The 24951-nt window shown below is 38.9% G+C and overlaps 1 protein-coding gene across 1 annotated transcript; it reads right to left on the bottom strand.

Annotated features, from left to right (window-relative positions):
- Positions 1–20282: 20282 nt before the first annotated feature.
- LOC118994515 (cysteinyl leukotriene receptor 2) lies at positions 20283–23333 on the bottom strand. Its single transcript, XM_037057136.1, is given in 4 exon segments — positions 20283–20563; positions 20566–21113; positions 21115–21294; positions 23206–23333. Coding segments are annotated over 4 exon segments (1137 nt in total).
- Positions 23334–24951: the final 1618 nt, after the last annotated feature.

The following is a 24951-nucleotide window of genomic DNA, read 5'->3' as shown; positions in this document are numbered from 1 at the left end:
GATGATGTTAATTCTTCCAATCCATGAACACGGTATATGTTGCCATTTGTTTGTGTCTTCCTTGATTTCTGTCTTCAGTGTTGTGTAGTTTTCTGCATACAGGTCTTTTACCTCCTTGGTTAGGTTTATTCCCAGATATTTTATTTTTCTTTTTGCTATATCGAATGGGATTTTTTTCTTGATTTCTGCTTCTGCTGTTTCATTGTTAGTATACAAAAATGCCTTTGATTTCTGGATATTGACTTTGTAACCCGCTGTTTTGCCAAATTCATTTATTAGTTGGAGCAGTTTTTTGGTAGAGGCTATAGGATTTTCCATGTACACTATCATGCCATCTGCAAACAATGACAGTTTTGTTTCCTCCTTTCCGATTTGGATGCCTTTTATTTCCTTTTCTTGTCTGATCGCTGTGGCTAGAACTTCTAACACTATATTGAATAGAAGTGGTGAAAATGGGCAACCTTGTCTTGTTCCTGATCTTAATGGAAAAGCTTTTAGTTTTTGCCCATTGAGTATGATGTTGGCTGTAGGTCTTTCATATATGGCCTTTATTATGTTGAGGAATGCTCCCTCTATTCCCACTTTTCTGAGTACCTTTATCATAAATGGGTGTTGAACCTTATCAAAAGCTTTTTCCACATCTATTGATATGACCATGTGATTTTTGTGTTTGCTTTTGTTTATATGGTGTATTACATTTTTTGATTTGCATATATTGAACCATCCTTGGATCCCTGGGATGAATCCCACTTGGTCGTGGTGTATGATCTTTTTGATGTATTGTTGGATGCGATTTGCTAATATTTTGTTGAGGATTTTAGCGTCTATGTTCATCAGCGATATTGGCCTGTAATTTTCTTTCTTTGTTGTGTCTCTATCTGGCTTTGGAATTAGGGAGTTGCTGCCTTCATAAAAAGAGTTGGGGAGTTTTCCCTCTTTTTGGATTTATTGGCATAGTCTGTGAAGAATAGGGGTTAGCTCTTCCTTAAATGCTTTGTAGAATTCTCCTGTGAAACCATCTGGTCCAGGGCTTTTGTGCAATGGGAGTTTTTTGATTACTGCTTCAGTTTCATTTGCTGTTATTGGCCTGTTCAGATTTTCTGCTTCTTTTTCATTGAGTTTGGGAAGATTATATTTTTCTAGAAATGTGTCCATTTCACCTAGGTTTTCAAATTCCTTGGCATACAGTTCCGCATAGTAATTTCTTACAATCCTTTCTATTTCTGTGGTATCAGTTGTAATCTCTCCTCTTTCATTTCTTTTTTTTTAAGATTTTATTTATTTATTTATTTCTAGAGGGGAAGGAAAGAGGGAGAGAAACATCAATGTATGGTTGCCTTTTGTGCATCCCCTGCTGGTAGTTAGCCTGCAAGGAACCAGCCTGCAACCCAGTCATGTGCCCTAACTGGGAATTGAACAGCGATCGTCTGTTTCGCAGGCTTGTGCTCAATCCACTGAGCTATGCCAGCCAGGGCAGTCTCCTCTTTCATTTCTGATTGTGTTTATTTGGGTCCTCTCTCCTCTTTTCTTGATGAGCCTACTTATAGGTTTGTCTATTTTGTTTATCTTTTCAAAAAACCTACTCCTGGATTCATTGATCCTTAGAATTGTGCTTTTATTTTCTATGTCATTTAATTCTGCTCTGATCTTGGTTATTTCCTTCCTTCTACTTGCTCTGGGTTGTCTTTGTTGTTTTTCCTCTAGTTCTTGGAGGCGTTGGGTTAGGTTGTTTGTTTGAAATGTTTCTACCTTCTTTAGGTAGGCCTATATTGCCATGAACTTCCCTCTCAGGACTGCCTTCACTGTGTCCGATAGGTTTTAGTTTGTTGTGAGTTGATTTTCATTTGTTTCCAGAAGCTTTTTGATTTCTTCCCTAATTTCAATCTTGACCCATTCGTTGTTTAATAGCCTACCATTCAGTCTCCATGATTTTGAGTGTTTTGGGTTTTTTTCATTAGGGTTGGTTTCCAATTTCAGTCCCTTGTGATCAGAGAAAATGCTTGGTATGATTTCTATTTTCCTGAATTTATTGAGACTCGTTTTGTGTCATATCATGTGATCTATCTTTGAAATTGTTCCATGTGCATTTGAAAAGAAAGTGTATTTAGCTTCTTTGGGATGGAGGGCTCTATATATATCAATTAGGTCCATTTCGTTTAGGGTGTCATTTAATGCTACAATATCTTTGTTGATATTTTGTTTGGAAGATTTGTCCATTTTAGACAGTGGGGTGTTAAAATCCCCTACTATGCTTGTGTTGCTGTCAATATCTTTCTTGAGGTCCTCCAGAATTTTCTTTATATATTTGGGTGCTTCTATGTTGGGTGCATATATATTTACGATGTTAATGTCTTCTTGGTGGATTCTCCCCTTGAGTATTATGTAGTGACCTTCTGGGTCTCTCTTTATGGCCCTTCTTTTGAAGTCTATTTTGTCTGATATGAGAATTGCTACCCCAGCTTTTTTTTCTTGTCCATTTGCTTGGAAAATTTGTTTCCATCTTTTCACTTTTAGTCTGTGGTGGTCTTTTGACCTGAGGTGGGTCTCTTGTAGGCAGCATATGTGTGGGTCGTGCTTTCTTATCCATTCAGCTATTCTATGTCTTTTACTTGGTGCATTTAATCCATTTACATTTAAGGTTGTTATTGAAAGGTACTTATTCATTGCCATTTTTGTAGCACAGTTCCTCTCTGTCTCTCTCTTTTCCTTCCTTTCCTAAAGCAGCCCTTTTAGTAATTCTCGTAGAGGTGGTTTGGTGGAGGAGTGTTCTTTTAGACTTCTTTCCTCTTGGAAGCTCTTTATTTGGCCTTCTATCTTGATTGAGAGCCTTGCTGGGTACAGTAGCCTTGGTTGTAGGCCTCTGTTTCTCATTACTTGGAATATTTCTTGCCATTCTCTTCTTGCTTGGAATGTTTCCATTGAGAAGTCAGTAGCCAACCTTGTTGGGACCCCCTTGTATGTTACTTCCTTTTTCTCCCTTGCTGCCTTTAGGATTTTCTCTTTGTCTTGGAGGTTTGCCATTTTAATGATGATGTGTCTTGCAGTAGGCCTCTTTGGGTTCCACCTGATTAGGACTCTCTGTGATTCCTGGATTCATGTGACTTTCTCTCTCCTCAACTTAGGAAAATTTTCCGTTATTACTCTTTCAAGTAGATTTTCTATCCCTTGTTCTTCTTCTTCTCCTTTTGGTATTCCTATTATTCGGATATTATTATGCTTCATATTGTCTTGCATTTCTCTTAAACCCTCCTCGTTCTCTCTGATTCTCTTTTCCATTACTTGCTTAGTCTGGGAGATTCTTTCTACCCTGTCCTCTAGCTCGCTTATGTGGCCTTCTGCCTCATTGATCCTACTTTTTATACTTTCTACTGTGTTCTTCAGTTCAGAAATTGTATTCTTCACTTCCTCTTTGCTGATGTATTCTTCATTTCACTTGGCCTTTGCTGATGGTTGCTATTTCCTTTTTCATGTTGATATAGTTTGTGGAGAGTTCATTGTAGCTCCCCTGTAGTTTCTGGTAGCTCATTGTGAGTTCTTTGAGTTTCCTGATAACCAGTGCTTTGAATTCAATACCTGATAGTTGACTTGCCTCTATTTCATCTAACTTTCTTTCTGAGACTTCCTCCTTTTTTTCATTTGGGGATTGTTTCTTTGTCTTCCCATTGTTTGTGATATTCTTCTGCTTGGCGTCAGCTTCTTAAATCGATCTGTTCTGGTTCCCTGGGTTTATGGTGTGAACTTCTGTGGTAGGATACCTTTGAAATTCAGTGGTGCAGTCTCCTGCAGGTATCTTCTCTGCTTCCACCTACTCCTTTTTTTATTGTGCATATGTGATCAGTTGGAGAGGGAGGCAAATTGGTTTATGATAGTAGAATAGTATTTTATGTTACTTACAGTCACAATCTGTAGAGAAGAAATGGACGATCTTTAGGCTATGTATAGAGTTAACTGTGCTTTTCGACCCAGCTTGCCACTTTTAAGAAAGGATGGACAGAAGATAAGTCTCTTCTTGGCAAGGGGAGGCTTGTGAGTTGTATCTAGAAAGCAGTGTGGTTGCGGGTGCTCAGATTTTGAGGTAAGGTGAGAGTAAAGGTTAGTAACTAGGTGTAGTATGTGAGCAAATAGAGTTAATCACTACAGTAATAGAATTCAGGAACCTGTAGGTGGTCTAAGGTGCAATAGATGTGTTATGAAGTATTTACCGTTGCATAGAACAGGTATTATTTACAATAATATTAGAGCATCATTCACGTGATAGACTCTGTGATCTGTCTAAATGGGTGTTATAGAGCTTGGGTAGTATGCCAAAGGAAAGCAAGTAACGTGAAGTATAGAAAATTAGCAATACACTGTGGAGGAAAGAGCAGTGGGAGCCTGTCAGGTTGTACAATATAATCAGCCAGGACTAAGAAACTGGCCAGAGGTCGCCCGCCATGGGTGCAACCCATGGCGGAGGATGCCGAGGGCTCAGCCGCCTTTGTCCTCACTCTCTTTCTGGAATCTTCACCAACCTGCAGCTGTCTTGTTTCTCTGTCATACTCTCTGGTCTCTTATTTTAATAAATGTTGGGGAATTATTGGTTGATTATGTTGTTCTTCAGTAGATCCACCTGGATTTTCTACAAGGTGCATGGGAGCTGGGTTCCCTCCGTGCTACTCTGTCGCCATATTCCAGATTGTTCTTAATCTCAATGTCTCTGGTTATATTTTGCTTGCTTGTTTGTTTTATTGATTAGGTTCCTGTTAGAGGTGAGATTACAAGCTATTTGTCTTTCACTGCCTGGCTTATTTGGTTTAACATAATGCTTTCCAGTTCCATCCATGCTGTTGCAAAGGGTAGGAGCTCTTTCTTTCTTTCTGCTGTATAGAATTCCATTGTGTAAATGTACGACAGTTTTTTGATCCATTCATTTGCTGATGGGCACTTAGGTTGCTTCCTGCACTTGGCTATTGTAAATTGTGCTGCTGTGAACATTGGAGTGCATAGGTCTTTTTGGATTGGTGTTTCAGGGTTCTTAGGATATAATCCCAGCAGTGGAATTGCCAGGTCAAAAGGCAACTCCATTTTTAGTTTTCTGAGGAAATTCCGTACTGTTTTCCACAGTGGCTGATCCAGTCAGCATTCCCATCAACAGTGCACTAGTGTTCTCTTTTCTCCACAATCTCACCAGCACTTGTTTGTTGAATTGGTCATTATGGCCATTCTCACTGGATCGAAGTGGTATCTTATTGTGGTTTTAATTTGCATCTCTCTGATGGCTAATGATGATGAGCTTCCTTTCACATGTCTGGGACCTCTGTATGTCCTCCTCAGAGAAGTTCATTGCCCATTTTTAAATTTGGTTGTTTGTGTTTCTGGAGTGGAGTCGTGTGAGTTCTTTCTATATTTTGGAGATCAAACTCTTGTCCAAGGTATCATTGGCAAATACATTTTCCCACACAGTTGTTTCTCTTTTAATTGTAATGCTGTTTTCTTAACCATGCAGAAGCTTTTTATTTTGATGAAGTCCCACTTGTTTATTCTTTCCTTTATGTCCCTTACTCTAGGGGACATATCAGTGAAAATATTGCTGCATGAAATATCTGAGATTTTCTTACCTATGTTCTCCTTTAATTCTTCTTTTATGTAGCCGTGACTTACACTTAAGTCTTTTATCCACCTTGAATTTATGTTTGTGTATGGTGAAAGTTGGTGCTCGAGTTTCATTTTTTTGCATGGAGCTGTCCAGTTCTCCCAACACCATTTATTGAAGAGGCTATCTTTACTCCATTTTATGTTACTGCCCACTTTGTCGAGTATTAATTGACTGTAGAGACTTGGGTTTATTTCTGGGCTCTCTATTCTGTTCCATTGGTCTATGTGCCTGTTTTTATGCCAGTACCAGGCTGTTTTGATTACAGTGGCCTTGTAATACAGTTTGATATCAGGTATTGTGATCCCTCCTGCTTTGCTCTTCTTTCCCAAAATTGTTACAGCTATTTGGGGTCCTTTATGGTTTCATATAAATTTTTGAAGTGTTCTGTATCTGTGAAATATTCCATTGGTGCTTTAATAGGTATTGCATTGAATCTATAAATTGCTTTTGGTAATATGGACATTTTGATGATGTTAATCCTTCCACTCCATGAGTATGGTACATGCTTCCATTTGTTTGTGTCTTTGTATGAATTATTTTTCCATCCATTCACTTTCAATCTGTGTATGTCTTTTGTTCTGAGGTGGGTCTCTTGCAGACAGAACATATAGGGGTCATGGTTTCTTATCCATTTAGCTACCCTGTGTCTTTTTTTAACTCTCACCCAAGGATATGTTTTACCAATTTTGGAGAGAGAGGAAGTGCAGGAGAAAGAGATGAGAGAAAAACATTGATCAGTTTCCTCCACAGATGCCCCAACCGGGTACCCACAACCTGGGTACATTCCCTGACCTGGGATCAAACCCAAAATCTTTCAATGCATGGTATGACACCCTAATCAACTGAGCCACCTGGCCAGGCCACTACCCTATGTCTTTTATTTGAGCTTTTAATCCATTTACATTTTTAAAAATCCTCACTCAATGTTTATTAAATTTTTAGAGAGAGAGGATGGGAAAGAGAGAGAGAGAAATAATTTCCTCCTGTATGCACCCTGATAGGATTGAACCCAAAACCTAGGTATATAACCCGTTTACACTTAAAATAATTATTGATAGGTATGTAGTTATTACCATGTTATTTTTCATATTTATGTTCTTTTTTTCCTTCTTTTTCTTAGAGAAGTCTCTTTAGCATTTCTTGTAATATTGGTTTGATGGTGAACTCCTTTAGCTCTTTCTTATCTGGTAAGTTCTTTACCACTCCTTTAATTTTAAATGATAGTCTTAAAAAACAAGGAAAAAGTTAAATGATAACTTTTCTGGGTAATGTAGTCTTGGTTGTAGGTCCTTGCTTTTCATCACTTTGAATATTTAGTGCCAATTTGTTATGGCCTGCCAAGTTTCTACTGAGAAATCAGCTGACAGTCTTCTGAGAGTTAACTTACAGGTAACTAACTCCCTTTCCCTTGCTGATTTTTAAAATCTCTCTGTGCTTTTGACTTTTAGCATTTTAATTATGGTATGTCTTTCTGTGGGCCTCTTTGGGTTCATCTTCTTGGGGACTCTGTACTTTCTGGACTTGTATATCTATTTCCTTGGCCAGGTTAGTGAAGTTTTCAGTCATTATTTCTTCAAATAGTTTCTCAATTTCCTACATGCTCTCTCTTCTCCTTCTGGTACCTCTATGATGCAAATTGTGTTACACTTGAATTTGTCCCAGAGGTTCCATTTTTCCTCTGGTCCCTGTGTTGTTTTTCATTCTTAGAATTTTTTGAAGTTCTCACTGAGTTCCCTAAGCATTCTTACACCCAATGCATTGAAGTCTGTATCTAGTAGATTGCTTGTTTTCATTTTGTTTAGTTCTTTTTCTGGAGTTTTTCCATGTTTGTTCACTTGAGACATGTTTCTTCATTTTCTCATTTTAGCTATCTTCTATATATTAGGTATATCTGCTCATTCTCTCATTCTTGTCAGGTTGACCTTAGGTGTCTGGTGGGGCCCAGTGGAGCAATCTTCCCATTCACCTGAGCCAGGTGCTTTAGAAGTGTACCCTATGTGGGTTGTGTGTGACCTCCTGTTGTAATTGAGCCTTGATTGTTGTTGGTGCATCAGGGAATGACGTTGACCCTGAGACTGACTGGCAGTGAGTATTGGGCATGACCACAGATATTAACTACTGTATGGGGGCTGACTCCTCAGAGTGAGATTTGTCCCAGTGAGTGCTAATGCCTAGTGAGACTACCTTTTGAGTGTGCCATTTGTGGAGCTAACTGGTTAGTGTCCTGTTGTGATCTGAAATGAACCACTGGTTTAGGTGGTTGTAGTGTGTCTTGGGAGGGGCTGTGATGCTGGCCAAAGTCTGCCACTGCCTGTGACCAGTTTGTCTCTATGTGGTAGGAGCTATAAAGTGATCTGTGGTTGGTAAATATTTGTGCTGGGTCTAAGGGCACATGGGAGAGGCCATGCTGCAAATGGAGGCCAGCTTCCACAAATACCAGGCCTTGGACCACTCCACAAAATGACACCTTGAGGCTTGCCACTGCCTGCCAAATTCTTGTAAGGTTCCACTACTAAAAGAGCCTCAGGCAGTACACCAGTTGGGTGTAGCAAGGTCTCATGGAGTCACCAGGTCAATGCAGATTAAAATTTGGCTGTGTTGGGGGAGAAGTTTCATCACAGGAAAAAAGGTACCAGCCTATAGGCTATGTGGGAGAAGGGCTCAACACAGTTACAATAGTGACTGCTCCTCCAGCACTCACCTTAAAGCCACATAATTTGGTTTTTCCCTGTATGTCTCTGGCACCTCTGAGCTACATTCGCTTCACTGGAGCCCAGATGAGTGAATGAATCTGTGTGCAGGCCTTTTAAGAAGACACCTTGGTTTCTAGCAGCTTGTTTCACCTGGCCAGACTGAATCCCTGTTGATTTTCAGAGATTCAGTACCAGTGCTAGGAAGAACCCCCTGGCAGCCTGTTGATTTTTATAGCCAGATGTTGTGGGGGTTCTTCCTAGCACTGGTACTCCAGGCTGGGGAGCCTGGTGTGTGCCTGGGATCCCTCACTCCTCAGGAGGGACCTGTGCAGCTAAGATATCCCTTCAGATTTTCCACTGCTACACCTGGTTGTGGAGCCAGCCCATTTCATGAATCCATCCCTCCTACAAGTCTTAATGTAGGTTTTTTATATCCTTAGCTATAGGACTTCTGTTCAGCTAGTCTTCAGATGGTTCTCCAGGTTGATTGCTCTATAGTTTAGTTATTTTGATGTAGTCATGAGAGGTGAGCATAATATTTACCTATAGTGTCATCTTTATCAAAACTTTCCTAAGTAGTCTCTTAAGATGTTAAAAGTTACAAGACTAATATATTTATGAACTTAATATTTAGAAATGTTGAATTAGGTTTGTAGTGTTTAAATATTTAGAAGAATTTACTTTATTAAATTTAAATATTTTGATTATTACTTAAATGAGTAGTCTGAGAAGTTTAGATAATTAATGTTCAAAGAAATATTAATCACTTAATAAGTATATGCATAAGATTACTACATTATGAATCATCCCAAGGTAACGGAAAATGGGGATAAATGTTAAGAATGAAGAGTATGGAGCAGCTGCCAGATAACTGATAGATAATAAGAGAGAAAAGGATGGGAAAGTTTTTTGCTATCTGTTAGAGAAAAAATTTCTCTCTTGGGCATTTTCTTGAAGGGATGTAATAAAGATTCTACTTGATTAATTACTCTTTTGTTGCCAGGCTGTGTTTCTTTGGATGTGACCCCATATCATGACCAAATCACAAAAAAATACCTGACTTTACACAGGTTACAGGAGTAAATGTGCACAGTAAATGTACAGAGTTATTAATATTAAGCAGCTTTCTCTGAAGTATCATTCAAAAAGACCCAAAAGCTTCCCTTCTGGGAAGTACAAATGGACTAAACTTAAAAATTTCTGCAAAGACACTGTCCAATTTAACTTTTAGATAGAGGGTAGTGGTATTTTGATCAGAGCTTTCAGAAAGATAAAAAAGGCTGTAAGCTGTTACCTCTGTCCAATGCTTGAAATGTTGCCCTTTTGACTCACAAATGACCTCTCACACACACCCAAACACTGAGCTTGGATGTTTCTTGGTTCCTCTCCCATTATTAGTTTGCATTCATATAGTATTTTAAATTTCTGATCTTATCATTTTATGGAGCTAAGAAAACACTGTCTCAAAACATGGCTCCTTGGCATTTTGAATATTTTGGGCTAACAAAGTTTGAGAGAACAGCAGAGACAGAAAGGTCACTCTAACCCTCCCTTCTACTCTTCTTCCTTGAAATAAGGCATAAAACCTTAATGTGAGAGGGGTCCTCCATATATCCAGAGGAAAGTAGCAGCTTTATCTCCCAAAATAAATCAATGTTAAGTAGCAGCTGATAACGGGTCTTGCTAACTTTCCCCCAGTTCATTACACTTACCTTGTACTCCTTAACTGGTTATATTTCTACATGACTGCCCACTCTTCATCAAACCTAGCATAAAAATATTCTATTTCTGCCCTGACTGGTGTAGCTCAGTTGATTGAGTGCAGGCCTGCAAACTAAAGGATAGCAGTTCAATTCCCAGTCAGGGCACATGCCTGGGTTGCAGGCCAGTTCCCAGTAGGCAACCATACATTAACATTTCTCTCCCTCTCTCCTTCCCTTCCCCTTTAAAGATAAATAAATAAAATCTTAAAAAATTCTATTTCTGTCAGGTTTTTATTTTCCTATAAAGGCTCTTGTGTCATGTAAAATTTATGGTAAATAAATGTATATGCTTTTTTCCTGTTAATCTCTTCTAATGTGTATTTTCCCAATACCACTAAGAATTAACTCAATTCTGACTCTATCTATCTGGAGATGACATCAGATTCTGCAGGTAAAGGCCTCAGTCCTACAATACTGCCCTCCCGTCCATGTTAGATGCCAACCATCAAGTCCAGGTTGTTGCCTATGCTACTGATCTGTAGACTGGAGGTTGCCTAGACATCCTCCTCAGGTTTGATTAATTTGCTGGAGTGGTTCACACAAGTCAGAGGAATATTTACTTGCATTTACCAGTTTATTATAAAAGATATTATGAAGGATGTAGATGAATATTCATATAAAGAGGTACATAAGGTGTAGTCTTAAAGAGTTCTGAGCCCAGGAGCTTCTATCCCCATGGAACTGAACTGGGGTACACTATGCTCTAGCATGTGGATGTGTTCACCAACCCAAAAGCTCATCAACTGTTGTTATTCACAAATTTTTGCAAAGCTTAACCTTAGCTCCCTCTCCCCAGAAAACAGTGGATGGAGCTGAAAGTTCCTGAGACTATCCAGGGGTTCCCTTAGTAACACCTTTAGCATAAAGTCAGATATGCTTAAAAGGGGCACCTTCTGAGTAACAAAAGACACTCCTATCACTTAGGAAAGAAATGCCAGGCACTTTAGGAAGTTTGTGCTAAAACTTGGGGACAAAGACTGAATGTATTTCTTATTTTACTACATCTATATCAGTTTAATTTTCAAACTTAGCCAGGGACCCTAAATGATCAAGAAAAATCTTTTCCATCCTTACAGGTTCCCCTACTAAATAACAAAGACTTATTGAGTGCCTACCCTATACCCTGTACTTTGCTAGTTGCTTTTACATATTATCTCATGCAATCTTCACAACACAATGAGGTAAATTTTAACATGTTCAGTTTTACAGATTAGAAAATTGAAGCTTCAATGCCCTGGGTGGTGTGGCTCAGTGGACTGAGCACTGGCTTCAAAAACAAAGGGTCACTGGTTCAATTCCTGGTCTAGGGCACATGCCTGGGGTTCAGGCCAGGTCCCCAGTAGGGGGTGTGTGAGAGGCAACCACACATTGGTAGTTCTCTCCCTCTCTTTCTCCTTCCCCTCCTCTCTCTAAAAATAAATAAATTAAACATTTTTTTTAAAAAAGAAAGAAAATTGAAGTCTCAAGAGATTGCTTTCCTTGCCCGAGAACCTTGACATTAGCGTTCAAGTTGCAAGTCTCCCAGACTGTGAGACCACTCCCTCAATGCTATCCTAAACTGCTTCCCCAAAACTTAGCCTTGAGTCTTCTGTGTGACTCCTAGCCTAGTCCTCACCATCCTGCAGCTTTCTCTTTCCTGCAGCCTTGTGGCAAAATGAAAACAAACCAACACAAAATAGAACCTCTAACATTTCATTTAAAGTTATGCATTTCAACCATCCCTTAGAACGGATGTTTTAAGACTGATTTCAGCCAGGTTTGGGTTACTCTTGATTTCTAGCACACAGTTTTGATAGTTTAACTTTTGAGACTATGGCTTATTCTCTTATTTTTTAGTAATTATTCAATATATTATCTAAGAAGCTATTAATAGATGTATGCATTTGGGAGGAGTTTAAGGAGACCCAGTGTTGCTTTGAGTAATAAAGAATTTGGTTTTAATAATATCACTTCTTACACAAAGAGGATTAAGTCATTCTTTCTAGGGACCCCTGTGTTTCATCTGGAGGATCCAGGATCCTGTCTTCTCCCTCTGGGCCAAGGGCTGACTTTTGAGCTTTCTTCTCTCCAGTGCTGCATTATGGTCAACATAATCATTGCAATCTTTTAGGTAGGAATATGAGCATATCCTATTTTCAGAACATTCAAAACAGCAAAATTGGAATACAAAGAACAGAACAATTAGGGATTGGCTCATTACAAAATAATTATTTGCTTTAAGTAAATATTCAATGACATTTTTCTTTGTGTAGCAGACTTGTGAAAGGCATTTAAAATTGAATTTGAGTAATAAAACTATTTATATGGAATATCTGGTAGCATATGATAGCTTGCACTTTTGTAGGGTTTTATGGATTTCAAAAATATTTGACATGCATGTGTTTTCATAGTTTGTAATGTCCTCATGGATACTTTGCAAGTTTGGGCTAGAATTGTCATTCCCATGTTACATATGGGAAAAGTAAGGCAAAGAGGGCTAAATCCTTTGGCCAAGGTCACATAGCTGAATGGTGTTAGTGCTGAGGATAGATCTCAGCTCATTTTGCTCCTTGTAAAAACTCTTTCTTTATAAGCATACTTCTTTTTCAGATTTATATTTTTCATTGACACAGAACTTAGATATTTAGGAGCTACTTGGGGATATATTTGAAATAGAGAACTATCTGTAAAGAATGACTTGACTTCTTCCAAAGAGGGCGGTTGGAGATCCACAGGGTTTTAGAAAGAGAATATAAAAATATACTCCATCTGGATCACCAGTGAAGCTTTTTAAAACACAGATGATCAGGCTGCACTACAAATATATTTAATAAAAATTTGCAGGCCTGGGTTTGTTTGTTTTTTTTAATCTAGAGTTGATTCAGCTGAAACTGAAAAGCACAAGTTCAAATACGGTCAGTGTGAGGCAATCTGAGGACTAGTGGAAACAGTCATAGATTTTCAACGTGAATGGCTCCTGTGCTCAAAGATTTATGTTGTTCCCTTGTAGGTAAACCTAATAATTTGTACTTATCTCCTCTAGCAGAGGAGAAGAGAGGATGAATCATATGCATTTGAACATGGTCAAGAATAAATTTTATTTAGCTTTATCTGTATTTATATTGAAGATCTAGCCTATATGTTTTCTCTAGAGTAACGTTCCTCATACATGGATGACTCTAGTCATTAAACTATTCTCCTTAGAAGTCTTCCATGGCTCCCCATTGCTTCCTGAATTGCAGTACTATTCTTTGTATGACATTCACTATCCTCCATGATTTCACCCTGATCTTAGAGCCTTTATGCATTACTATTCTCCCTTAAGGGACCTTGTGTTCATTAATACACATCTCACAATTTTGAAAAAACTGAACATTTTTAGGGGGTGTTTATCAATGTGCCTCAGCTGAAATGCCCTTCTCTTTTCCCTTCCTCAATGCCTGCCCATTAAAGTCTGCCTTCTCTTTAAGGGTTAAGCCAAACAAGCTATTTTCAACAAAGCCATCACTTGAAATAAAATTATTTCTTCTCTCTTTTCTGTTAATGGTTCATCTTCTCTTGTAAGACCCATCACTTCCTTACTTGTATCTTAACATTTTGTGGGACCAAGCTTTAGGTCCTTTGCTAGACGTTATCCTGCTCAACTTTATACCCCCCAAAAGCCCAGCACAGTGTCTGACACGTAATCAGTGGTATCTAGTAAAATAACTTGTAGAATTGGATTATAGTTCTCTTATTTTGAAATTTCACTCCAAATAAAATTATGAAGACTTTATATAAAATTTGGGAGAAGATGAAATTCTTTTCAATTTCTTTATCTTGTAGCAGCAAAAGAAGAAAGGTGGTTGGAAAAACTGACCAAGCCACTGAGGTTGGCAAGGGAAGAGGCAACAGGAGAGAGAAAACTTTTGACAGAACTACAACTCAGCTGATACCAAGTTTTCAGTCTTGTAGAGAGGACAAATAAGTGGTAATGAAACCTTCAGAAAACCTGTTCCTACTCACTGGGATTCCTGTTTACTGTATGAGTGAAATCAGGCAGAATTGAGCTCCAAACATAGAGGTTGGCACAAGGTAAGTGGAGCTTGGGAAGTCAAAGAAGTAGATTGGAATTCAGTCTATGGTACTTGATGAATGAATCAGAAAGCAAAAAAGAAACAAACAAAAAAATTCCCATAGGTATGTAAATCAAAGCCTGTTTGAAGGAGTGGCCATATGTAAGAGTCTGACACCACAGACTCTTGGTGTCACAAAGCCCACAGAAAGTTCCAAGAGTAAGTAATGGTCAACTGTACCTAATACAAGAGAGATCATGGAAGTTGAGGCTAAGTGAGGGATCATTAGATCTGACAACATGGTTCTCATTGGTTACTTTGGCAAAGCCAGTTTGAATACAACGTTGGAAGCAGAATTTGAATTGCAGGGGTTTTAAAAGAAATAGAGATAAGCATTCTCATTAGAAAATCCTCCCACCACTTCATGTCAAATTTATAACAATATCCTAAAGTATAGCCTTATTGCCTTTCATAAAAAACTAAAAGGCTTTAATTTATACCCTGATGTGGGGTCATTCTGCAAAGTGAAAAATCACCAGTTCGATTTCCACAGGGCACATGCCTGGGTTGCAGGCATGGTCCCAGTTGAGGTGTGTGTGACAGGCAACCAATCAATGTTTCTCTCACAAATCAATGTTTCCCTCCTTTCCTTCCCCTCTCTCTAAGAATAAATAAATAAAATCTTTTAAAAATTAAAGGCTTTAATTTCTGACATTATGGAGATACACGTTCCCTCAAATCTAATCTGATAAAAATAATATAATTTTAATTTTAAGTGAACAGCAGAGTGTGTAATAAAATCCAAAGAAGTCAAAAACAAAGTAAAAGTGTGAACTCTGAGAAGTAAAGAGGTGCTAAGAATCACTTTCATCCTGAGGGTATTTTCTAAACCTCAGGGAGTTTTGTTGATGTTGTGATGAGTTCATGGAATGATGGAAATTGATGACTAAGCCTAGATGGAAAGTCTTAACAGATGATCCCTGGTTGTATACAAAAAACACCCCAAGATTTATTGGCCTAAAATAACAATGTATCATTACATACTATGGACTGACTGGGCTCAGCTAGGAAATTCTGTCTTTGAGAGAGAGTCTCTTGAGTTGTAGCCAGAGAGAGGTTTAAGTCATCTGAAGGCTTAGCTGTCAAACCAGGAGGACTTGCTCACATGGCTCGCTGCTGGTTGGGAGCTCTTTACATTATCTCTCCAGTTATCTTGGTCTTTTTACAGAATGTTGGTTGTGTTCCAAGAGGAAGCATTTCCAGAGCAACATTCCAAGAGACACAGGCAGAAGCCACAGGCTTGTTATAACTTAATGTTGGAAATCCCAGAATGTCACCTCTGTTGTATCTTATTGGCCAAACAAGTCATTAAGCCCACCTACAATTCAAGAGGATGGGAATTAGAATTCAGTTTTTGATTTGATGAAGAGCATGCACATACATGTAAAGAAAGAACTGATGCTGACTGTTTGGGGAGAAGATCTGCTATACCTCTGAATAAAAGCCAGAATGCTGTAAGCTCCACTCTTAGTCTAAGAGCATATGAGAAATAAATTTATCGTACAGAAGGAAACAAGAATGAAGCTTGCATGTCTAGACCTCTCCCTCAGGTAAAGATGGAAAAAAATCTCTACTGACAGTTGTAAAACTTTTTTACCTAACTTGAGGGTTATACAAAGATCCTGAGGTCCTACATGAGCTAGCAAAATCAGAGGCCCCTCTGATCATCAGCCATTGTCCATACCCATCCTCTGACCAAGGCTGCAGATTCCTTTTATACCAATAGGCCCTGGTATTTCTACTCCACAGTTAGAATGAGACATCTTTGGGGACACGAGAGCAGGGGAGAAGCTGGAGGTCCTTGGGTCTAGAATTCAGCTTCCTCAGCACATCATACAGTTAATTCTTTTGAGACCTTTCCAACTCCCCATGGAATTTAGTCTCTGTTTCCAAGCTCTGTTTCTTTGATCTCTCTGTAGAGTATGTAGAATATTCCAGTTCCATATTTTTAATTATTAGAGCTTTGAAATACATATTAGCTTTTTAAGAAGTCCTCTCTTGTTATATTTCTCCCTGTGGCTTTTATTAGCCTTAAGTAGCTGCTTCTATCTACTTAGGGATGAAATGTCCTCAAAGGAAGTTTCTCCCATCACTATATCTCGTGAATTACCTCCCTTCTCACCCTGATTCTCCCCTGTTCAGGTCTCCATTTTCAAGCTCTTTTCCAAAAAGAAAAATGAATTCTCTATAGAAAGCCCATCGCCTTGCCTATCTCCCTACCCTAACTTGTTTTGGGCCAATTTGACATCATTTTTCCTTCAGAATAAATTGCAAATCATCTTAACTAAATTTTAAAACAGAAAATTGGTCATTTAAAATTGTTACAAAAATATATAATGGCATTCACTTAAGTTCCCACTGAAAAAGCACGGTTCCAGTATCATAATTATACTAAATTTTACAGAACAAAAATTCTTTCTCCCAGTTGAACAATTTTATGTACTTGCTTGAGGAGATACCTAATCTCTCAAATAAAAAAAAACCCTGCATCTAAAACCCCAGGACACTTGTGGCTTTCATTTTGGTAAATAAAGTGTACCATTTGTTTCTTGCCTTAAGGACAACATTCTTCACCAAAATAGAAAATAACATGCTTCACCCTGGCTGGAAAAATAAAAAGTCTTGAAAAAAGACTTTTTCATTAAGCTGTCTTTAAGCTTAAGCTTAAGCTTAATGAAGCTGTCATTAAGCTGTCATTAAGCTGTCTTTTTCTCTGTCTCTCTCACACACACACCTCATACACATTATAAACTTAAAGACACTAAGTAACTCACAACCCTTGGCTGCTCCTACTTATCCCTAGCTTTATCTGGACTATCTTAATTATCCCTGGAGAGTTGTTGAGATTTCTAGTTGCCATTTGAAAATTCCTGACTTCTTCAAGTGCATCATCTTTTCAACATTCTCAGCTATGAGGCCTGCTGCTCAGGTACAGGCCATGCCTGGAATGGGTGCCTAGCTGGCAGTTCTCTTTTCACCTCACTGTAGTGCAGGATATGTGGCTTCTGCCAGCTCCCTTTTACCTCTCTTCCAGCTGAGATTTCAATGGATTAATGCCAATTCAACTCCAGTTGTAGACTCAGATCATCCTGACTCAGAGAAATCCCATCTTTTCTGGTTTAGTTTTACCAAATCACCTCTGACTCCAGGGAATGATACCCCTCACTCCAAGAGGGAACATCACTCCCCTGGCAGAGCTGGGTGGGCATCTCTCAGGGTTCAGAATCCAAATCTAGTCCTTTTTTGCATTTCTTTATCCTGTCAACACTCAATTTTAATTTCTGGTGGTCTTTCTTTTCTTCTTCTTCATTTTTTAAAAGACAATTAAGTTGAATTATATTTAATTTTAACTTTTTTACTTCAGCAGTACATATTTGCAAGTTAGACAGTTAAATCATTGTTGAAAGGGAAAAAGTTCTCACCCTATCTTCTCACCTGCAACTTCTCTCCAGAGGTAATCCTGTCAATTCTTTTAACTGTTTCTCCTGGGCTTTGGCTCTTATTGCTAAATAACATTTTTATACAGGTATTCATCAGTCTCTAGCTTTAGTTATTGTGTGTTCTCTGATAAAAGATGGAGACTTAGATTTCTTACACCCCTACACTCCTTCCCCACATACAAATGTTCTCCCCCGCTTTCTTGAAAAAAGTTATATCATAGTATTTTGCTATTTACATTATTCAGTATGTAAATGCTATTCAAAGCTAAACCATATAGTACACTATTACTTTTCTTAAAATACAGTTTCCCCCAGTATTTAGTACAACAATTACATTGTCTTTTCACTTGCTCATTTTTCCGTGCATCTCTAAGAAGAACATAAATCTCTGCAATGTGTGCAAATTAATTTGTTTCTTGTGTTTCTGCCACATACCAACATCCTGGGAATTCTTTTCACCTTTCTCCTGTGTTGAATTCCTTGTTTCCCACGTGTAATATTTTCCTCCATCTTGGTTTAATTTGTTATTTCGGCAAAGCACACCCTCCAGTAGGTTTATAATCAAAAGTTCAAAGGTGGTAAAATTATTGAGACCTCATATACTGAAAGCATTTCTATCTACCCTCTCATTTATTTGTTGGTGTTTTCCATGTCTGGGCCTTTTTCTCCCAAGGTGTAGTAGTCATTGACTGTTCATAACTAAGAGTGAGGCTTTAACATGTTAAGTAGATACTCTCGGTGAGTACAAGACATTAGTTGCACTGTGGGCTTCCCTATAAAAAAGGTAATAGGGCAAACCCTGACTTTTGTGTTGGGGAATCCCCAACCATCGGTATATTATGGTCTTTTCCCTTGGGTTCAGAAGATTTTCCATAGGAGGATCCCCCAGCCTCCATCCTGACAGGATATAAGTCTGTCAGCATTCTAGCGGCTGAGTAAGGGAAGCGTTCTGGGGCTGTTGTTTACCATGAAGGCTTTCGCATAGTCCTGCCTAAGCTGCAGAACACTACCTCCCTATCACCTTCCACTCTGCCTGGAATCAACAAATCAGAAGAAAAAATCTCCATCTTCAGTCTCCTTATGACAGTGAGGAGAGGTATGTTCCTGGTGGGGGAAGAGAACAGTTATTCTGACATTCAACCAATCTTCCTAGATGTTTTCAGGGGGCTCAATGGGAGAAGTACCCAGCCAACCATTCACAGAAGTTTTTTTGTTTTTTTCTCTTAGGAGCTGTGCAAACTTAAACAAGTGTCTTGACTTCTCTGAGCTTCAGTTTCTTCATCTGTAAAATGGAAACACAGGGCTTTGGTGTGAGTGTTAAATGGGATCAATTAATGTGAAGTGCCTGTCACAGTTGGTCCAGCATAGAGAGGGCACTCAGTTGTTGGAGATACACTGGTCATGGGAGTAGTTGGTAGTTGCCTTAACCTTATTTCAATGAAAAGAAAGGATCCCCGCCCACTGTCCAGTGCTTTTCTACACTCTCAAAAGGAAAGTCACTCTACTTATATTCTGCCAAAATTTTAATAGGATTTCGGGGCTATCACAAACTTTGTAACTTGTCTTCCACCGCATCCTCTCTCTGAGTGCCCAGCCAAATCCTTAAAGCCACCTCTTCTATTCTGGCTTAACATGCAAGAATCTCAGTGGATTAACATGCAAGATGGAGAACTGCATAAAGTCAGTCTGAACCCAAATCTCAAAAGTAAAGCAGACCACCCTTCTCCTCTATTTCACACATAATCCTTCTCCCCACTAGGGCAATGTTCTTGGTCTTTCACCTACTCTCCCTGTCTTTCTTAACTACTCCCAGCAAGAAAGAGACAAAAGGAAACTTCTTTTTTTAAAATTTAACTATTGTTCAAGTACAGTTTTCTGTCTTTTACTCCCATCCCAGGCCACCCCCGCCAGTGCTCCCCACCTCCCTCCCACTTCCACCCCCCTTAGTTGTTGTCCATGTGTCCTTTATACTAGTTCCTGTAAACCCTTCCCCTTTCCCCCCGGAAACTTCTTGCCTCAGTGTGATAGAACCCCCCTCCCAGTGCAAAGTGAAATTCCTCCTTCCTTCTTTTTCTCACTAGCACTCTCTTACCCTAGTCCTTCTTTCTTGCTTTTGCTTCACTGCTCTTGTTTGGGATTTTGACTCTGCTTTGTTAGAAGATAGCCTTTCTCATCATAACTAAATTCTTTTCCCTGAATTCTTAGGATACTTTGTTATCTTCTTTGGACCTCTAGCAGCTTTGTTAATTGGCTATATCTCAGGGGGTCGAACAAAGGAGAGGAACTGAAGAAGCTGAGGAGGTTGGGGGTTACCTTAAAGTTGAGAATCTAGGATGTCTCACAGGCCATTTGGTATAGAATATGAGGAGCAGTAGCACTGTTGTGCTTGACATTTTTTATTGGTCTGACATTCCAGATTGTAAGACTCTACTGAATAAGGAACATGTTTCTGCTATGTTCCTTATTCAGTCTCAACCACTGAAAGTACACCTAATGAAATGTTTGAAGTAGGTCTTATTAACAAAAGTCATGGACAAGTAAATGTTGCAAATTGACCTTTGTTAGGAAGGTATAAATACATGGTTATTTGGAAACTGTGTGAATGAAGGTGGACACCAGGATATAAGAACAGGCCTCTCATATTCTTGTTTCCTTTTTTATGCACACGCAACAGAAAAGGTGCACTTTGTCTTCTGTGGTTGACCTTTTCTGAATGCAGGCCTTTGTCTGTCCTTAAAATTCTCCCCAGCAAAATAATAAAGCAAAGGGTTGAGGCAGCCATTAGCTGCTACCAAGGCCAGTGTGATGATCACAGCTTTATGCAGCCTATCTCTGCATGTACCCACTTTCCACACAACCAGGTGAAAGGTTTTCAGTATGTGATAGGGCAGGAAACACAGGAGGAAGATGATCAAAGCAATGATGATGGTGACAGCATCTTCCTGTGAGAAACATGCAGCCCTGATTCTGGGACCTCCATCTTTAACAGGGCTTAAATAATCACCAGGTAACAAGTGCTGAGCATGCAGAATTGCAGCAGGAAGCCCACCACTAAAGCAATGTGGTTCATGGTCTGAAGTTTAATAACTTTATTGATATTCAGCTCTAGGCATGATCTGATATTACCTTTTTGTTCAGAGCCAATGTTCAGAAGTGTTGTTGAAGGTGCCATGATAAAGATCCATATGATCCCACATACAACCCGGGCACTTCTGATGTTGGTGATACGGAGGAGCCAGAAAGGGCGAACAGTTGCCAGGTAGTGTATAACGCTCAGCACAGTTGGGAAATAAATGCTGCTGTACATGTTGACATATGTGGAATAATACATAATCCTGCAGGCCGGGTCCCCAAATATCCAAATGGAGTCTCTGAGGTAATAAGCAACCCTGAAGGGCAGTGTGGTTGTGAACAAGAGATCAGAAATTGCCAGTTTTAGCATAAAAATATTCACAGATGTAAACTTATAAAGCTGCAGAAAAACATATGGAAAAGCTATTTCCCAAGGCTCTCCAGACAAATATTATCAGGTACACAATAGGATAAAAATCCCTCTTGAAGTTTTCAGTTGTGCATTTCCTGTGGCTGTTGTTATTGTTGAACATGACATTGGGTTCCATTTCTGATATGAAGGTGGACAGAAGCAAGGACAGAAATTTTCTGTCTGTGCTGTATTAAAAAGAAACAGACACAGAAAGTTACTTCTGGTTTACTGCTTACATATTTCAAGGTTTTAATGAAATAGGGAGCAATACTAGCTATTTTTTGAAATTTGAATAAAAAACATTAGATACTCTTTAATGCATGCTCCATTATATTTCATGATAAATTTCTAGAATGTAGAATAAATATGAATTATTTGGTTGAAGCTGAAGCTTCAAACTGGGGACACTTCTGGCCTAGTGCCCATGTTCACCTGAATGCCCTGCAACACCGCAGTTTAAATCTACTAGACAGCAGATTTCTGATCAGAATCTGTGGAAAGCAGAAGTAAGTAGCACAACATTTTTCAAGTACTAAAAGAAAGGACCTACCAACCTTGAGTCCTATATTCAGCAAAAATAATCTTTAAGTATGAAGGGAAAATCAAGGCCTTCTCAGATGATGGAAAACTAAGACAATTTGTTGCTAGAAGATCTACTTTAAAAAGTGAATAAAAGAAGTTCTCTAAATGAAAGGACTCAATAAAAAGGGAACCATGGAATACCATTAAAGAAGAAAAACCACAATAAGCAAAAATATGAGTAAATGCAATAGGTTTTTCTTCTCTTTTTGAGTCTACGTTATGTTTGATAACTGAAACGAAAGTTATCAAAACTGTTTGATGTGGCCTTAAATTGACGTAGACACATTTTTAAAGATAATTATATTATAAATAGGGGAGGATGAAGGGATATAAAAGAGGTAAGATTTACACACTTAGCTTGAATTTTTAAAATGATGATGCCAATAGACCATGATAATGTAGGTATAATGTAATGCCTAGAGTAGTCACCAAAAAACCATACAAACAGATAGACTAAAAAACACTAGAAATAATTCAAAATAGAATTCTAAGTAGTGTTCAAAAAATCAAAAAAGGCAGGAAAAATAGATAATACCAACAGAAAAATAAAATAAAATGGCAGACTTGTGCCTAACAAGTTTATAATTACATTAAAGATAGTCTAAATACCAATTGAGAGACAGGCTGGCAGACTGGAAAATATATATTGCCTAAATATAACATGTATAGGAAACTTACTTCAAATGATACTATTCGCAGTTTGAAAGTAAAAGGATGAAAACATATATGTCCTAAAAACATAAATAAAAAAAATCAGGAGTGACTGTTACTATCAGAAAAAGTAAACTTCAAAACAAACAAAATTTCCAGAGATAGAGTTAATCCACCAAGGAGACATATCAATGTCTAAATATATATGCATACCAATGTTCAAATGTATATGCACCAAATAACAGAATTGCAAAATATGTGAATCAAAAACTGATATAATTCAAAGGAGAAATAGACAAACCCACTGTAGTCATTAACTTCAAGAACCTCTCTCAACAACTGATAAAGCAAACAGAGGAAAACTCAGCAAAGATATATGAAAAGTCAAAATCTACCATCAAGTAACAGGACCCATTAGACATTTATAAAACACACCATTCAACAACAGCAGAATACCATTCTTGTCAAGTGACCACAGAACATATAAAAAAATAAACCACATCCTGGGCCATGAAAAAACTTCAAGAGATTTAAAGAGATTCAAGAGATAAAATCATACAGAGTATGCTCTGTGACTTTAATGGAATCAAACTGGAAGTCCACAACAAAAAGATAATAAGAAAATCTACCGAGAGGCCAGGAAGATGGTGACAGATAGGATGGAGCGGATTCCAGCTCCCGTACACATGGGAGAAAATCCTGGCAGACCTACTGAGGAACAGTGCAATCAACCAACAGTTCCCCAGCATTTGTGAAATTAAGAAACCAAAGATTGTGACGGATGCTAAAGGACCACAAAGTGGCATCAGTGGGGTCTTGGGAACTTGAATAAAGACAAGAGCGGTGGCGGTGGTGGCACCCACCACCAGGCAGCTCTGGTGCAGCCGCCACGGTCAAGGTCCAGAGGCATCTGTCTGGGGCCAGCGCTGGAAGAATCTTCCATGGAGGCCCCGGCACCCAGCGGCCTTGGCAGGCAACCAGCGCCGGTCATCAGCTCCCTCCTTCCCCGTCTAAGCAAGGCTGGGCAACACTGGGCAGAGACCTGCCTGCTTGAGTTTACAGAGAGGGTAACAAGGAGGAGTGGCGGTGTTCAACTGTGGACTCTGTGGTTGCCAGCCTGGGGAGAATTGAGAGACGCATTGTCATCATCGGTCTGGCTGGGGATTGGGCTGGGCTGAGAGGCAGGCTTTCTGGAGAAGTTTTTTTTGGAAGTGTACTGAGGTGTTTTCCTGCGACAGCAGCTTGGCTTGCTTCCCACCCAGCCTGGCAGTGATCCAGAGGAGGGGTGGAAGCATTTGAGTCCCTCCCCTTACAGGACTGGGGAGGACCTTGCCAGGACCCAGGCAGACTGGCAGGTGTGCCCTGAGGGGCCCACAGAGAGGTCCTGCCGCAACCAGAAAAACTGCTTTGGACAGTTTGAAACCAACAAGGGAAGGGTTTTCTTGTTTGTTTGTTTGTCTGTTTGTTTTTTTAGTAATCTTATATATTTTTAATTTTCTTATTGCTTTACCTTTCAATACTTTGTTCCTCTCCTTTCTTTTTCCCTCTTTTAGTCCTTCTTCTTTTCTTCCCAAACTTATCTCTTTTTCCTCCCTTCTCCTGCCTTTTTGTTTGTTTGTTGTTTTGTTTTCTTTTATCCACAGAGACACAAACAACTGGGAACTGTGAAAAGACCAGAGTGGGACCCAAAGAAGGGGCATACCAACAGTAGAGACAGAGAGACAAATTTCACTTTGCTATAGAAGAGAAGCCACAAGTTTCTGCATATTTGTATTATTTTTCATTATTCTCACTTCTTTTATATTTTAATAGTATCTTTGTATTCCTCCACTTTCTGTATAGGCTTCTTAGTCTTGGCTGGTTATATTATATTATCGGACAGGTTTCCCCTATTCTCTCCTCCATGGTGTATTGCTAATTTTCTATACTTCATGCCACTTGTTCTCCTTTAGCACATTACCCAAAGCTCTATACTCGTTCTTCAGATGGATCACATAGAGTCTGGCATATGAATTGTTGCTCTAATATTACTGTAAATAATAGCAGTTCTATACAACTGTAAATACTTCACAACACATCTCCTGGATCTTAGCCCACTTTACAGGTTCCTGAATTCTATTACTGTAGTAATTAACTCTATTTGCTCACAAGCTACAACTATTTACTATTCTTTACTCTCACTTTTACTTCAAAATATGACCACCTGCAACCTCACTGCTTTCTAGATCCAACTCTCAAGCCTTCCCTCCCCAACAAGAGACTTATCATTTGTCCATCTTTTCCTAAAAGTGGCAAGTTGGGTTGAAGATTATGGATAACACTATATATAGCCTAAAGATCTTCAATCTCTTCTCTACTGTCTGTGACTGTAAATATGACAAAATACTCTTCTGCTGTCATAAACTATTTTGCCTCCCCCTCCAACTGATCACACTCACAAAAAAGGAGTAGGTAGAAGCAAAGACATTAAGATACCTGTAGGAGACTGCACCACTGAATTTCACAGGCATACTACCACAGAAGTTCACACCATAAACCCAGGGAGTCAGAACAGATCAATTTAAGAAGCTGAGGCAAACAAGAAGAGTCTCACAAACAATGGGAAGACA

The sequence above is a fragment of the Sturnira hondurensis genome, unplaced genomic scaffold (assembly GCF_014824575.4).
Source record: "Sturnira hondurensis isolate 20B ecotype Veracruz unplaced genomic scaffold, ASM1482457v3 Scaffold0009456, whole genome shotgun sequence".
In the NCBI taxonomy this organism is placed as follows: Eukaryota; Metazoa; Chordata; class Mammalia; order Chiroptera; family Phyllostomidae; genus Sturnira; species Sturnira hondurensis.
The sequence above is the reverse complement of the archived record's forward strand: the minus strand, read 5'-3'. Positions and strand labels throughout refer to the sequence as shown.